General features: G+C 37.3%; 3 protein-coding genes across 5 annotated transcripts; 2 read left to right on the top strand and 1 right to left on the bottom strand.

Moving 5' to 3' along the window:
• The first annotated feature begins 6576 nt into the window (after positions 1–6576).
• On the top strand, positions 6577–11666 carry LOC107617213 (uncharacterized). Of its 2 annotated transcripts, none has more exons than XM_016318970.3 (8): positions 6577–6588; positions 9543–9664; positions 9764–9880; positions 9971–10063; positions 10161–10307; positions 10563–10660; positions 10969–11179; positions 11354–11666. In XM_016318970.3, the coding sequence occupies exons 2-8, from the start codon at positions 9559–9561 to the stop codon at positions 11437–11439; spliced, it is 858 nt and encodes a 285-aa protein (XP_016174456.1). In that variant the 5' UTR covers positions 6577–6588; positions 9543–9558; the 3' UTR covers positions 11440–11666. The 2 variants fall into 2 exon arrangements, with proteins under 2 accessions (XP_016174456.1, XP_016174455.1); XM_016318969.3 differs by lacking the exon at positions 6577–6588 and adding an exon at positions 8760–8898.
• LOC148543540 (Tetratricopeptide repeat (TPR)-like superfamily protein) lies at positions 7258–9599 on the top strand. 2 transcript variants are annotated; one of them, XR_015900127.1, is made up of 2 exons: positions 7258–8898; positions 9543–9599. XR_015900127.1 is itself a non-coding variant. In XM_088500475.1 (2 exons), exon 1 carries the CDS (start codon positions 7258–7260, stop codon positions 8836–8838), a length of 1581 nt encoding a protein of 526 aa, XP_088356601.1. In that variant the 3' UTR covers positions 8839–8851; positions 9543–9599. The 2 variants fall into 2 exon arrangements, 1 of the variants encoding a protein (XP_088356601.1); XM_088500475.1 differs by having other exon boundaries at positions 7258–8851.
• Positions 11667–11923: 257 nt separating the features above from the next.
• Positions 11924–13167, bottom strand: LOC107614638 (transcription repressor OFP14-like). Its single transcript, XM_016316779.3, has one exon. The coding sequence runs from the start codon at positions 13165–13167 to the stop codon at positions 12250–12252; it is 918 nt and encodes a 305-aa protein (XP_016172265.1). The 3' UTR covers positions 11924–12249.
• Between the last annotated feature and the right edge of the window lie 2352 nt (positions 13168–15519).

The raw sequence follows: 15519 nt of genomic DNA on the forward strand, positions 1-15519 counted from the left end.
AATCACAGTTCAGTTTCATGTTGAATCTTGAATCAGTTCACAGTTTCACACTACACAGTTCAAAGAAAAATTAAACAGGGAGACAGAATTTCAAAGTTCACAGTTTCGGTGTTCATCATCTTGAATCACAGCTCAGTTTCAATTCAAAGTAAAATACCTCCAATCAGTTTGAGTAATCAACTAATCACACTACATAGTTCAAAGAAAAATAAAACAGGGAGAGTGGGAGACACTGAGACAGCGAAGGCACCTTCTCAGTTCTCCACGACTGCTGCGGTGGCTCGACGGCGGTGGCTCGACCCGTGTGAGAGTAAGGTGTTCTCACTTCTCAGTTCTCGACGGCTCTAGGTGGCGCGACGGCGGTGTCTCGACGGCGAGTCCTCGACTTGTGTGACGCGGTGACGCCAGTGACTTCAGTGAAGCAAGCTTGCTCGAAGAAGAATCATCAACAATTGGAACCATTGAAGCAGAGAGAGCAGCGAAGCCAATTAGGGATCTCAGTCTCAGCCTTAGGAGTTTTCGTGATTTAGGGATTCAGACTTCAGAGGGAAAAAAACTAAAAAACGGCAGCGTTTTGTTGCTAACTTAAAAACCGGCCGGGTCACGGTTCGGTTCGACCGACCGGTTTGCCGGTTCAATTCCAGTTTTTTAATTTCACGATTTTAATGATTGACCGATCCGTTTTTCGGTCCGATTCATGGTTTGACCGGTCCGACCGGTTGGTTCGAACCGATTTTCAGAACATTGTGCTACACATACAAGTCTTTTTGGCTTACAAGTCTTGCAAGTTGGGCAAAGTCTAACAAAAACTACATTCACCCACTAGAACGTGATAACACGCGCGTCACTTAACCGTTTTCAAAGCGCGCTCTCACTCACCATTATGGAAGATACTTCTTCTTCACATTCCTCCTTCTCCTCCTCCTCTTCCTTCTTCTTCTTCTCATTCTTTTTTGCGTTTCTCCTTCTTTTTCTTCGCGTGTGTCATTTTCATCGTTGTTTTTTTTATTACTGTTGTTGTTACTGCATTTTTTTCGTCCTCTTCTTTCTATTGATTTTGCAACATTATATATTTTTTTCTTCTTTATTTATTTTTTCTCCCAAGAAGAATTATAAGAAAACGAAATGAGAATATGAGGAAGAAGAAGCAGTAGAAGATGAAGAGGAGGAGGAAGAGGAAGAGTTTTGAATTATGCAAAACTTATCAGAATACCAAAAATTCTTAAAATACACCCAAATATCTTCTTATTACACCCAAATATCTTCGTGTTACACCCAAATTTGCTATAAGTACAGAAAAATATTTTCTATAATGCTGCACTTTTTTCTTCTTTTTTTCCTTATTTCTTTCTTTCTTTTAGTTAAATGAATGTAAGTTCATCCTCTTTCAAGTAATTTTGCAGCATTATGTGTTTCTCTTCTTCTTCTTTGTTTAATTTTTTTATTTTTATTCTTGTTAAGAGAGTAAAATAAGAAGAAACTTGAGAAGGTAAAATAAAAAGAAAAATATGAATAAGAAAAAAAGAAGAAAAAGATGGTGATGATGATAAAAAAAAAAAAGAAGAAACAGTAGATGAGAAGGAGGAAGAGGAATAGTTTTAAATTACGCATAACTTATCAGAATAAAAATACACCCAAAATTTTTTAAAATATACTCAAATATCTTCGTGTTACACCCAAATATATTCATGCTACACCCAAATTTGTTGCAGAAAAATATTTTCTCTAATGCTATATTTTTTCTTCTAAATTAAACCACACCTTAGCCACTTGATTGGATTCAAAACAATAATCAATTTCGTTCTGGTTCAATAAAAAGAAAAGATGAGAAGAAATTTCAATAAAAAAAGAAGGAGGAAGAGGAGAAGGAAGAAGAGGTGGTGTTGATGGCGATGATAACGGGAAAGAAAAATTACGAAGAAGAAGAAGAGGCACAGAAAAAGAAGAAGAAGAAGAGGCACAGAGAAAAACGTGAAAGCGCGTGAATATAAATGACTTGTATGCCTTGTATGGAAAAACGCTTATATGTGGAGAATAACTCTATAGTAATTTAGGGGCAATTTACGCAAATAAAATGAATGAACAAAACCTTTACGCAAATACAACATTAGCAATTTCCAGATGCAAATGCAACAAACGCAATTGTATGTAATCCGCTACACCCTGTAGCGGAACTCAATTGCACGTAATCCGCTACAAGCTATCGCAGATTACGCTGAGGATAACAATAATCATAAACCGCTACACCCTGTAGCGATTTATGCTCATATGGTGCTAGACTCATAATCCGCTACACCCTCTAGCAGATTATGAAGAGTGTGGAAGCTTGGGAAGATGCCTATATATACCCAACAAGTTGTGTAGAGTGTAATTTTCATTCATTCATAACTTGGGGAATGGAGAGTAAAGAGAGCTTTTTGGTGTTAGTGCACCATTTTGGAAAAATAAAAAAGAGTAAGAGGCACGGTGTGAAGTTTACAGATAAAAAATCGCTGAGTGTTTTTATCAGGTCGTCTGATACATTGTTGGATCTGAAGAGTAGTATACTGTAGAAGTTGGGCGCGGGTGGCACAAAGTGGGTGAAAAAGTTGTTCTACAAGATCCCTATTGCGGTTGTGTCAACCGGCGTGCAATATGACACGTTCGTGTTACGAACAGATGAAGATATGCAGGTGTTGTTTCATTGTCGTCGGAGTTTTCTGGAAGTGAGGATACATGAGTTGTTTGCGAACCTGGAACATGAGATCGATAGTTCTGGTGCATCCGCTCCAAACTCCCAGTCCACCACGATGGGGGGTGCCTCCACCTTGATGCCCATCGTTGCACCTGAGTGTTTGTTGGAGTATCGGCCAGCCGATCCAGTTGGGACATTCACCTCAACTCATCCATCTCTAGATGTAGGACATGAAGGAGAACCAAATCGGGTGGAAAATGCTATGCTAGAGGATGATTCCGACGAAGAGCCTGCTGACATTAGAGGGGACAACGATGATGAAATTCCGACAAACCCAGCAACATGTCAACCACCGTCAAGTGCCGGCACACATGAGCAACCTGCACATTATTCTACCCTGGATCTGGGAGCCACCGGCCAACCGACGGAGTCAGCACCAACCTTTGGGGGTCAAGGGTTGCACGAGAAAAATTATGTAGCTGAATTTCTAGTTGGCCAATCTTTCCACATTAAGGAGGAAGATGTGCTTACTGTAAAGGATTACAGCATTCGGCGTGGTGTTGAGTATAGAGTGATGGAGTCGGATCATCTTAAGTACCATGGGAGATGCAAGGAGTTTGTGAAGGGTTGCACGTGGATGATTCGCATCAGCCTTCGAGCACGGAAGGGAACTTGGGAGGTTCGGCAGTACAACGGACCACACACATGCTTGGCTACATCGATATCCAGTGACCACCGACAACTAGATTATCACGTGATCTATGCGAAGATCTTTCCTCTTGAAGACGTCTCTGGTTTGAGTCGGTGATGACGTCGACGACTCAACCGTGTACTTTCATCGTCTTTTCTGGACGTTTCCTCCTTGTGTTGAAGCTTTCCGACACTGCAAGCCATTGGTCAGCATAGACGGTACTCATCTGTATGGCAAGTATGGAGGGACTTTGCTCCTGGCCATCGCTCAAGATGAAAACTCCAACATCTTGCCTATTGCTTTCAGTCTCGTGGAGGGGGAAAATGCCGAGTCTTGGTCTTTCTTCCTGACCAACCTGCGGCAACATGTGACTCCGCAACAGGGGATACTGGTCATCTCAGATAGGCACAACGGCATCAAGGCTGCATTAGAGAACCTTAACAGTGGGTGGTTACCCCCGCATGCGTACCGAGCATTTTGTATTCGACATGTTGCAGCTAACTTTGCACTCAGTTTCAAGGGCACGGATGCAAAGCGTTTGCTTGTGAACGCTGCTTATGCGAAGACTGAGGCAAATTTTCACTATTGGTTTGATATAATGTGGACTGAGAATCCGGCAATGTGTGATTGGGAGAACAGAATAGAATACGATAAGTGGACTCGGCACCAGGATGGTGGCAGACGGTTCGGTCACATGACGACCAATATACCTGAGTGTATTAATTCTGTTCTGAAGGGTACACGGAATCTTCCGGTTACCGCCCTAGTGAAGTCCATATATGGTCAGCTAGCGGAGTTGTTCGTGATTCGTGGTCAAACGGCAGAGGCTCAATTGGCCAGCGGTGCCAAGTTCTGCCAGTCTTTTATGAAAGAGATGGAGCGCAACTTGAAATACTCCAGATGCTTCACTGTCACCCTGTTCGATAGACACCAGTCTAAGTACACCGTTGCCGAGACGACGCCCACCGGGAGCTTTTTACTTGGGACGTACCGAGTTTCCCTTCAGCATCGTACATGCGATTGTGGATACTTTCAGGCTCTCCATTACCCATGTTGCCATGCGATTGCATGTTGTGCTCAGTCACGAATTGACTGGTCTATCTATGTCGATGAGGTCTACACCATGCAGAAGGTGTTCAGGGTGTATCAGATGGGTTTTGTGCCGCCAATACCAGAGGGACTTTGGCCACCTTATGACGGCCCGACTGTTATTCCGGACCCCAGCTTGAGGCGTTGTCGTGATGGGCGACCGAGGTCTACCAGAATCCGGAACAACATGGATGAGGCCGACCCTAACCGACCGAAGCGATGCGGGCTCTGCAGACAGTCTGGGCACACGCGTAGGTCTTGCCTCCAGAGAGGCTCCACCATTGCCGGTAGTTCGTAGGACTTCTAGTCTGTGTACTTCTAGTTTTTTGAATTTTATATTCTCCTGTAGCAATTTACGTTTTCGGGTGTTAGTGTTAGTGCTTTTGGTGTGTTTGTGTTTGTGTTGGTTCCGACCTATTTGTATGACTTATGACTTATGACTAATGTAGAAATTAAATATGTGTTAGTGTTAATGCCTGGTACCTATTATATTTCTACGGCTTATTGTTTATGGAGACTATATTTGTATAACTTCGTACATTTTGCATCACGAGTTGTTACTGTTAGACTAGTATTGATAGGCATCTTCCCAAGCTTTCACACTCTTCATAATCCGCTAGAGGGTGTAGCAGATTATGAGTCTAGCACCATATGAGCATAAACCGCTACAAGGTGTAGCGGTTTATGATTATTATTATCCTCAACGTAATTCGCGATAGCTTGTAGCGGATTACGTGCAATTGAGTTCCGCTACAGGGCATAACGGATTATATACAATTGCGTTTATTGTATTTGCGTATGAAAATTGTCAATGTTGTATTTCGCTTTTGATTTTTTATATGGAGAAGAGAATGTAGCAATACAACAATGTGGAGAAGAGAGATGTTTTATATATATATATATATGGTGTTAGTAGAAAACGGACCCTCCATTTTAAGTTTGAAAAAAAAATAAAAAAAGTTAAAAATCCTAATCGGATGGTCCGTTTTGATTTAAAAATCCTAATCGGATAGTCCGTTTTGATTTAAAAAAGAAAAAAAAAAAGAAAACTAAACTAATCGGACGGTTCGATTTGTAATTTCGAAAATAAAAAAATTTTAATGTTGAAATCGGACCGTCCGATTTTCATTTTAACAAATTAAAAAAATAAAAAATACATATCGGACCCTCCGATTTGGTGTTTATTTTCTTCTTCAAGCAACTCGGACTCTCCGATTTGTAGTTTATTTTTTTTTATCAAACAAATCGGACCGTCCGATTTGAATAAAACACCATGTAAAAAAAAACACCTAATTTTTCAATAACAATATATTACACATATATTTAACCAATATAAAAAAAAATTAGCTGTTGTATTTGCATAAAGATTTCATTCATTCATTTTATTTGTGTAAATTGCCCGTAATTTAGTATTCAATTTTTAATTTTAGTTGTAGGTTTTATAAAAGTAAAAAAAAAATATATGCTAATATAAATATGAAATTAAGAGGATTAGGGCTCAAACTTCAAACAGACGGCCTCTGCCCTCAGAAGTTCCGACTCAGGCTCACCCTCACTCCAGCGGCGCCGGCGACATTCATTCGCAGCACAGGCAGCACCGGCCACTGGCGTCCCTAGCTCTCTCTCCCTCACGTCTCGAACGCACCGGAATAAGATATCATCCCTCCCTCTCTCATAGCTCTCTCTCCCTCTCTCTCTCTCGTAGCACAGCCCAGAGCAAAGAGAGCACCGGCGGCGACGACTCGGCTCTCTCCCTCCCACCGGAGTACCTGGCTCTCTCTCCCTCACAGCTGCGAAGGTGCTCTCTCTCTCTCTCCCCCTCTCTCAGCTCTGCGGCGGACGGCGGTGAACGACGTCCTCTTCGTTCTTTATTTGGCTGGTAAGCAACTGATGCTTTGGTTTGTATATATTTTTATAGCTGCGTGCTTTACATTCGTTTACATTTCTTTTATTTCTTTTATTTTATATTAGATGTTGGTATAGATATATTAGTTACATTAATAGAAGTCTTTAAAAAATGCAGTTAATTATCCTCAGACTTGGATTGGGTTCGTGCACACACAAAACCCTTAGCAGCTCAAACCCGCGGGTTCGGGAACTGCGATTTACTCCCTCCGGCCACCGACGTTCACAGGTTGTTATTCCTTTTTTTTTTCTTTCTGTCGTTTGTTGGTTCGAATCTGCTTCTCTTTCTCATTTACTATTAGTATGCTCAGTTAGTATGCTCTTTCTCTCTCTTCTTTTGTTTTGGAGCTGTTGTGTTGTTCTGGAAGTTTTATTTGGGTTTCAGTTTGATTTAAATTGTTCTATTTGTGTTCTAGTTTTTGTTGTTGCTAAATACTGTATTTTATTTTTATTGTATGTTGAGATGTAATGTCGACTATTTAGACTAGTTTAATGTTGAGCTTGATATATTTCTATATTTTTAGGTGAAATCTTACTTCTCACATGAACTTTTCATAATTTTGACTGAACTGCAGAAGGAAAAAAAACTAGTGATTGACTTTTTTAGTTTAAAACCAATTCAAACACATATCAGAAATCTATACTTGGTTTAGTTGAAAGAAAAATTGTGTTCAACTCTTAACAGATGAGTGCAGTGTTGGTTATGCCATTTGAATTTGTCTTAAAAGGTTTGATTGTGTTTTGTTGTTTTATTTTGTCTGATAAATCAGATATACCTTCTGCTCAGTAAGAGAGCTTGATTTAGGTAACATTTACCAAAGTCATATTGGACCGTCTCTCTGCAGGTTTGCCCTGCAACCCTGGGTTTCATAACGTGGCACTGGCATTTCCATTGGGAATGATGAATAATCCAATATTTAGGCCTTTGATACCATTATGTCACACTACTTGTTCCTTGACCCCAGCTTATCGTCTCTTTTCGCAATACAATCTCTTTTTTTCTCAGCCTACCTTTCTATCCAATGCGCTGCAGAATTATATCAATTCTGATAACCCTTACCATGGCCAAAAGATCCATTCCCAGATTCTGAAATCTGGCTTTGTTCCAAACACTAACATCTCCATAAAGTTACTGATATTGTATCTTAAATGCAATTGTTTAAGATATGCACGCCAGATGTTTGATGGTTTACATGATAAAACTTTAACTGCATATAACTATATGATCAGTGGCTATCTCAAACAAGGGCAAGTAGAAGAGTCACTTGGCTTGGTGCATAGGCTTTTAGTGTCTGGTGAAAGGCTTGATGGTTTTACTTTTTCAATGGTGTTAAAGGCATCTACTTTGGGTTGTGGTGTTCCTATGATTAGTGATCTAGGCAGAATGGTACATGCCCATATAATCAAATCTGATGCTGAGAAAGATGAAGTTCTTTATACATCACTAATTGATTCTTATGTTAAGAATGGGAGAGTTGCTTTTGCTAGGACTGTGTTCGATGTGATGTCTGAGAAGAATGTGATATGTTCTACGTCCCTCATCTCTGGTTACATGGATCAAGGCTCCACCAAGGATGCAGAATGTATATTTCGCAGGACATTGAACAAGGATGTAGTGGTGTTTAATGCAATGATTGAAGGCTACAGTCGAACAGCTGAATTTGCCATGAAATCTCTTGATGTTTACATTGACATGCAGAGAATGAACTTCAGGCCAAATATGTCTACATTTGCTAGCATAATTGGTGCTTGCTCAATGCTTGCATCATTTGAAATTGGTCAACAAGTACAAAGTCAGCTGATGAAGACTCCATTTTTTATGAACATTAAATTAGGAAGTGCTCTTATAGACATGTATTGCAAATGTGGAAGAATTGTAGATGCCCGAAGAGTTTTTGACCACATGCTTGAGAGGAATGTATTTACATGGACATCCATGATTGATGGATATGGTAAGAATGGGTTTCCTGATGAAGCACTTGAGCTGTTCGAAACGATGCAGAAGGATGACTTTATTGTACCCAATTTTGTAACATTCCTCAGTGCTCTCTCAGCTTGTGCACATGCTGGGCTTGTAGAAAAGGGTTGGGAGATCTTTGAGAGAATGAACAATGAGTACATGGTAAAACCAGGGATGGAGCACTATGCTTGCATGGTTGATATGTTAGGACGTGCAGGGAGGCTGAATCAGGCATGGGAATTTGTCATGAGGATGCCTGAGAAGCCCAATTCTGATGTGTGGGCTGCTCTACTTAGTTCATGCAGACTCCATGGTAATGTAGAGATGGCAAAATTAGCTGCAGATGAGCTTTTTAAGCTAAATTCTGATGGAAGGCCGGGGGCATATGTTGCACTATCCAATACTTTGGCTGATGCTGGGAAATGGGATAGTGTTAGTGAGCTTAGAGAAATAATGAAAGAGAGGGGAATATCAAAAAACACTGCTTGCAGTTGGGTTGGAGCTGACAGTGTTTATTAATCCACACATGCAGGTGCAAAGTTGCACAAGAAGGAATATATCTTACTTTTGTGATGCTCGGTACATTTGATTACTTATTTATTTAAGCATCAGATGTTCATATAAAGCTAACCAACCATGGATTCTTATGGTAGTGATGCTGCAGTAAAATTTTACAGTTTTGATTGAACTTCTTATAAATGTCTGATAGAACAACTGAAAGAACTGCAGTGTTTAGTATGAAATTAGAGGTTAATTGTTACCTGAGGTCTTCCCTGAACCTTTTTGTCAACAAATACTTCTCAAACTTGAGTAATGACATATGGTATTTTTGTTTGTTGGCTGTCAGTTTTGAAGTTGCAATTTGAGCTTTGGTTATGTTGTTCTAAGATTGTGCAAGTGTTTGCTCAAGGCCACAAATGAGATGCAAAGTTCCATGTTAAATAAAATTGCGATGATTTTGATCATTTTCAAGGATGTTTTGTCCCCTCTTGCATAAGTACCTATAATGCTGCAAAAATGAGCTATAGCTTCTTTTCACGAGCCAATTCTTAATTAACATTAATAGCTATTCCGGTTTGTTATTTTTTTGTGATTGGAGGTCTGCAATTATCCTTTCCTGAAGTGGTATTGTCAATTGATTTAATGTTTTCATTATGTTTTGGGTTGTTTTATGGCCATTGCAAGAAAGTAAATAAATCCTGGCCTTCTGCTGTTGTTTTCAGTTTCAAATTTGTCACGATGAAATTAAAAAGCAAAACCGAAAAGTGTGCCGTGGAAAAGAAGAGGAAAAGGAAGCTGGAAAAAATTGTTGTCATTGAGACAGATAATACATTGAATGCTGAAGGTATAATATTTTGATAGATGTTTTTTCTTCCCCTTTTTGAAATGTTATCATGTCGCATTTATTTATTAATGAAACAACTGGCTTACTGTACTGTTTCAGTGGATAATGGAATGCAAGTTGGAAAGGAGAAAAAGGAGAAATCTTCTATCAATAGAAAGAGGAAGAATAAAGATAAAAATCGTCGAAAGGGTGAAGTTGATTTAGAGGAGAATAGTGGTGAGCTAGTGTCAATAAGCATTGAATTTCATTTTAATGGTTCAGCAAAGTGCCATATGTTGATATTAAATTTGTTTCCACTTCTATTAGATGGGATTGTTCATGACCATCCTTCTGAAGCTCAAGAAATCAAAGATACTGAGGAGCATGGAGATGCTGATACTGGAGCAGCCATCAAATCCCGTAATTAACAATTTGGTTTTATTTATTGGAAATAAAATGGCCTTTCTGAACTTCCATTTATTTTTAGTTACTCATGGAATTCGTCTTTCTCTTGTAGGTAAAAAGAAATCTAAAAAGAAGAGGAAAAAGGAAGCTAGTTTTGTAAATGAGGTGGAAAATTCTCCAAAAAAGGGAGGGGACCCTGATCAGGATCAAATTTATGTTATTTCTTCTGGGGATGAGGACTTCTCAAAAGGAATGAGAAGTATGAATTTTCGAATGGATTGGGATTAGTTTGCATTTCTTTAGAAAAATTGTGCCCATTGATCTTATATTTGCATGATTCATGCATGGATAATGGACTTATATATTAAGCATTTGTAGTCATAACATGATTAATATTTATCTATCGACTATTTACTGGTCCTGAAGCAAGTTGGATTCAAATTCATCATTTTTATTTTTCTGCATTGATGTCGTCTATGCCTATTATTTCTGACGTGGTTACTTAAAACTGCAGAGTGGATCACGGAATACCATCAAAGTAGACCAGGGCTGAATATATTGCAGGAGCAAATTGACGAATTCATAACTGCTCATGAGGAAAAACTGGAGCAGGTAAAATGTTTAATAACCCGCTTGCATTTATTTCCCTATAGTAGTTTCAAGGCTTTGAAAAATAACAATCCAGTGGTAGACTTTAACATGTTCCAGTTGTTAATCCCTTCTGTTCAAAACTACACATTTGAAATGTATATCTGTTCTCCATAATCTGGCTGAATCCTAAGCCATTTTATATATTGTTAAATCATATCAAGTTATTCTATTCCAATGATATTTTGATATTTAACAATCCATTGCCAAATGTAAGATCTTAACATTAATTTACTCCATATCTTTGGTTTCCAATGTTATGCACAATTCAGGAAAGGAGAGAGAGAGAAGAACGTGCAGCAGAAGGGGGTTGGACTGTTGTTGTACATCATAAGGGTAGGAAGAAAACTACCGATGCCGAAAGCGGAGTAGCTGTGGGATCTGTTGCACAAGCTGCAGTGGAGAACAAAATGGCAAAAAAGAAGAACAAAGAAGTGAAGGGAGATTTCTACCGGTTTCAAAAGAAAGAAGCCCAGAGAAATGGTATGAGCTGCATTGAATTTATCATTTCAATTTCAAAAACAAATAGTCTAATCAAATGGTGTATGCAGAAGCTTCCTTACTTTTATTTTGAATTTCTAAGTCGTAACTTTGTACAGGATTTGTTGAATTTGCACCTTATTTTTATTGAGATAATCATTTTTGCTTTTCTTGCAGAGATCATGATGCTGCAGAGCAAATTTGAAGACGACAAAAAGAGACTGCAGCAATTAAGAGCTGCCAGAAAATTTAGACCTTATTAACAGTTTTCTAGAGCACAGGGATCCAATTTTTTTTTTCTTTCACCCTTTGGGATCATGGGAAGATACCCTAGGGTTGGAATTGATCATAGAGATGGAAAATCTTAAATAGAACGGTTTAAATATCCCAATTTTGTAGCTGCTGTCAATTTATTTATTATTATTATAGCTGAATTCTTAATGTAATTTTGAGTAGTTGTTTTACAACGTTGGCGAAACTTCTTTGGCCCTATTTCCCTTGACATAGCTTTGTTAAATTATTATTATTATTATTATTTAGGTATTTTTTGGTTTAGTCTCTAAGATCAACACAATATTAGCTAAATTGAAGAAATATTTCAGTCAAACCACTAGAAGTTGTTTAATAGTTAATTTATCTGGTGATCTCAAAAGAGAGACAAAGGAGATATAGTCATATAGATGCTAGTCTCCCTAACAAAAAATCTGAATGATGATGAATTATCATTGTTGATATTGAATATATCCATTCGCGTTGACTAATTGAAATGACATATAAATTCCCACTGTCATAAATATGGCAATACACCTAAATACAAATTTTCAATGCTAGCTAAATCTCTTTAATTAGGTGATTGCCATAAAAATTTAAACCATCTTATTTGCATATGATTACGATAATGGAAAAAAAATTACATAAAAACTAAAGAAATGAAAAATACTCAACACTTTTTTCTTTGAATTCAATCTTCTCGTATAATCTTATACCTTTTGCTGTTTTGTCATTTTTTTTTACCATGAAAAATTTACCTTAATCAGACCAAAATTCCACCATGACCTCTTTGGTCTTCTTCCTTACCTCCCTTCCAAATTTCCACTTCTCACCGTTCGAACGCTCCGTGGCTTCCCAGCCGTTGCCGGAGGATTATTCTCCGGCTGCTGGCGCAAGGCAGTGACCAACTCCACAAAAGCACTTAGTATGAACTTGTGTAACTTCTTGTCATTCAAATTTATATGACAAAACAAGAGCTCTTCCATGAAATCCCAATCCACCCTTTGGTTGTTCCTTACCCTTGCATCCACCATTCCTTGCATGGAATTCTTGAAATCCTCATAAGGGCTCTCCGAAGATGCCAACACGGCCACACAGTTATCCACAAGCCTATGATCACGTTCACTATAATCACGATCGTGATGATTATGGCCTTGGACATAAGTTTTTGCACTATGGTATAATTGTGAAGATGGTGACGAATTATTATGTGTTGATACTGAAGTTGAATTTGATATAATTTCATCGTCATCACCTCTCAGAGTCGTATTCCTAAACGAATATGACTCTGAGAGTGCACGTGGCATAAAGAATCTATTAGATCCACCTAGATCAATTATGTCATCATAAAAAATAGGAGAAGATCCTACTTTTATACCTTTGTGTTCATCATCATAGCTTTTTTCTTCCGCCACCTTTTTAGATTTATTATGCTCCTTATTTTTTGTGGCGGTTGTGGCAGTGGTAGCTTCTTCATCGTCGTCTTTCAAGTAAAGTGACTTGAAATTTTCGAAGAGGAAGCGATCCACATCTGCTAGGGTCGCTTCTTCATCTTTGTTGGTGTCTTTTTTCTTGTTTTCCAAGGCAAAAGAAGGTGTCCTTGGATGCTTGCAACTTGAGAGAACCCATTTCTTGGAGGGTACTAAATGAATTTGTGGGTGAGAAGTGTTCTTGATCTTGGATATGTAATGTTTGAGAGATTTTTTAATCTTCTTGGGCATGATTTGGTTATGATTTTAGTGAAGGTTTTGGAGAGTGCAGTGGTTTATAAAAGAAATAAAATTGACGTTTCTATGGTGCATAATTATTTTAGCAATTTAATTTAATTTAACGGAATTAGGAATTTGGTGAAAAGCATGGTTGAGAATTCAAACTTTTTACCGAATCTCTTTTAAAAAAAATAATTTGATTCTATAAAAAGATGGGTATTCTTGCTTAGCAAGATCTTTAATATTTTATTAGTATCATTTTTTGACAAATTTGGAGAATAATTGGGAGATTGTTTCTGCTTTTCAGAAAACAAATCTTTATGCTTAGAAAAACAGTCAAAGGTATTAATTATTTTACAACGTTACCCGATATTTTATTTTTATCTTTTTTTTTTCTTCTTTTTTTGATAAAATGCATTTTTCTACGATGTGGAAATCAATTTTTTTTCTATACTATATTAGTACATTTTAAGTATATCTATCCACTACTTATTGTTTTTTTTATCTATTTTTCTCTTTCCTATTTTATGAAATTCTTTTAAATAAATAGATGATATTATCTCGTGGAGCACAAATTTATTTCATAAAAATATGAAATTAAAGATTGTCTTTATTTAGAGGTTAATTCAAGTACACTAACAATTATGCTTTGAAACTCACGTGAGAACATTGAATTGAAAAATATAAACTTCCATGTAAGTATTAACAGTTAATTGACTTAATTCAGAGCTAACAATAACATACAAAGTGGATGTTATAATACTCTCTTAATGTTTGGAGTTTTAAAACTCCTTTACATTATTAATATTGTAATATACGTTAACATATTATTGTAAGAGGTATTCTATTAATAGAGTTTGTATTGTATATTGATAATATCATTAAACAATTAATACCAAAAAATTATATTTTTTGAAAAAGTTAATATTTAAAAAATTAACACTAACTTAAAATTATACTTTTAAATAAAAACTATAAAATAATTATAAAATATTAATCTCTCATCTTTACTTATTAAGTAACGTTTTTTTTAAATTTTAGTATTTTATTAATGTTAATTAGAGGAGATGCTGCCGAAATTTTATAAAAATTAGAGATTTTGTTTATATGATTATTTAAAAAGATTTAGATTCAAAGGTTATATAGTTTGATTTTGAGTTGTTAAGAAAATGAGCATGTTTTAAGTTTGATTTATTTAAAAAAGAATGAATTATGTTTTGAATTGGAACTATTGATGGACGGAATGTGAAGTGTGATAATGAAGGATAAGGATTGAATATGATTGACGTATAATGATGAATGAGATGCGATTGAGAATGATGTGGATGTTGATGAATTATAATTGAATTATTTATATGGCTTATGAATTTGAATAATCTGAGATACGAGATTCCCTGGATCAAGTGCCGTGGCTTGCCACCACGTGTACCAGGTTGAAAACTCGATACTCTGTTGACCCTACGACGTAAGTGTGACCGGGCACTATATAAATTCCCGGGAATGTTACCCCCATTGAGTAATATTGATTATTTGAGAAAAAGCTATGCATAGACTCTTAGGGATGCACGTCGGGGGACAGTCTAAGGACAATTCAGACTTGTCGGGTTGGCTGGATAACCGACAGATGAGCCTCATCAACCATAGGACAGGCATGCATCATATTCATATTACTTGAATTACTTGCTTGTGCTTTAATTGGGTGTGACTATATGTACTTGCCATGCTAAATGTGTATTTGTTACCTGTAGTAATTGTAACCTTCTTGTGCTTACCTTTATCTGTCTATTTGTCTGTGAAAATGCATGATGGAGTTGGAGGTATGGAGGAATGGCAGTATGGGACTTAGATTTAAGGTTAAGTTAGGTTTAGATACTCTTAGAAAATCACCTTTTATGACTCCTGTTTAATACTTTAAGCTCTATAATCTGAGTGTCGGCGTTCTAGGATTGCCTCTGGCATTCTCAGGACCTTATATATTATGTGTGTGACCTTTACCATACTGAGAACCTCCGGTTCTCATTCCATACTATGTTGTTGTACAGTGATGTATAAATATGTACTTAGCTTTCTCTCCGTATAACTTGTTCTTTTTTATCCTCTTAGAGATTTATGGAGAGGCAGGATTGTGTATATGTACTTTTGGGTTTTGGATATGTATGTATATATGTGTAAATATTCTCCGGCCAGTCTTGACTTCGCAGGCTGAGTTAGAAGCTTGTTATTTTGTATCTTTGGCACACTATTCCTACTTTTTTTTATCTTATGTTTAATAGTTATGGTTTTCTTAGCACGCAAGTTAACTCGTTCCTTGAGCGTTGCGCTTTTATTTCGCGACTTTTATTTCCCCTATTCTTCAAGACTCCT

The sequence above is a fragment of the Arachis ipaensis genome, chromosome B9, assembly GCF_059453495.1.
Source record: "Arachis ipaensis isolate K30076 ecotype BB chromosome B9, ASM5945349v1, whole genome shotgun sequence".
In the NCBI taxonomy this organism is placed as follows: Eukaryota; Viridiplantae; Streptophyta; class Magnoliopsida; order Fabales; family Fabaceae; genus Arachis; species Arachis ipaensis.

Bases quoted from the DNA above. Each gene is read 5' to 3' on its own strand.
- LOC107614638 (XM_016316779.3), bottom strand. From the start codon at position 13,167: ATGCCCAAGAAGATTAAAAAATCTCTCAAACATTACATATCCAAGATC.
- LOC107617213 (XM_016318969.3), top strand. From the start codon at position 8,846: ATGCAGGTGCAAAGTTGCACAAGAAGGAATATATCTTACTTTTGTGAT. The intron at 10,308-10,562 runs GTATGAATTTTC...TTAAAACTGCAG, and splicing joins CTTCTCAAAAGGAATGAGAA to AGTGGATCACGGAATACCAT. The intron at 10,661-10,968 runs GTAAAATGTTTA...TGCACAATTCAG, and splicing joins ATGAGGAAAAACTGGAGCAG to GAAAGGAGAGAGAGAGAAGA.
- LOC148543540 (XM_088500475.1), top strand. From the start codon at position 7,258: ATGATGAATAATCCAATATTTAGGCCTTTGATACCATTATGTCACACT.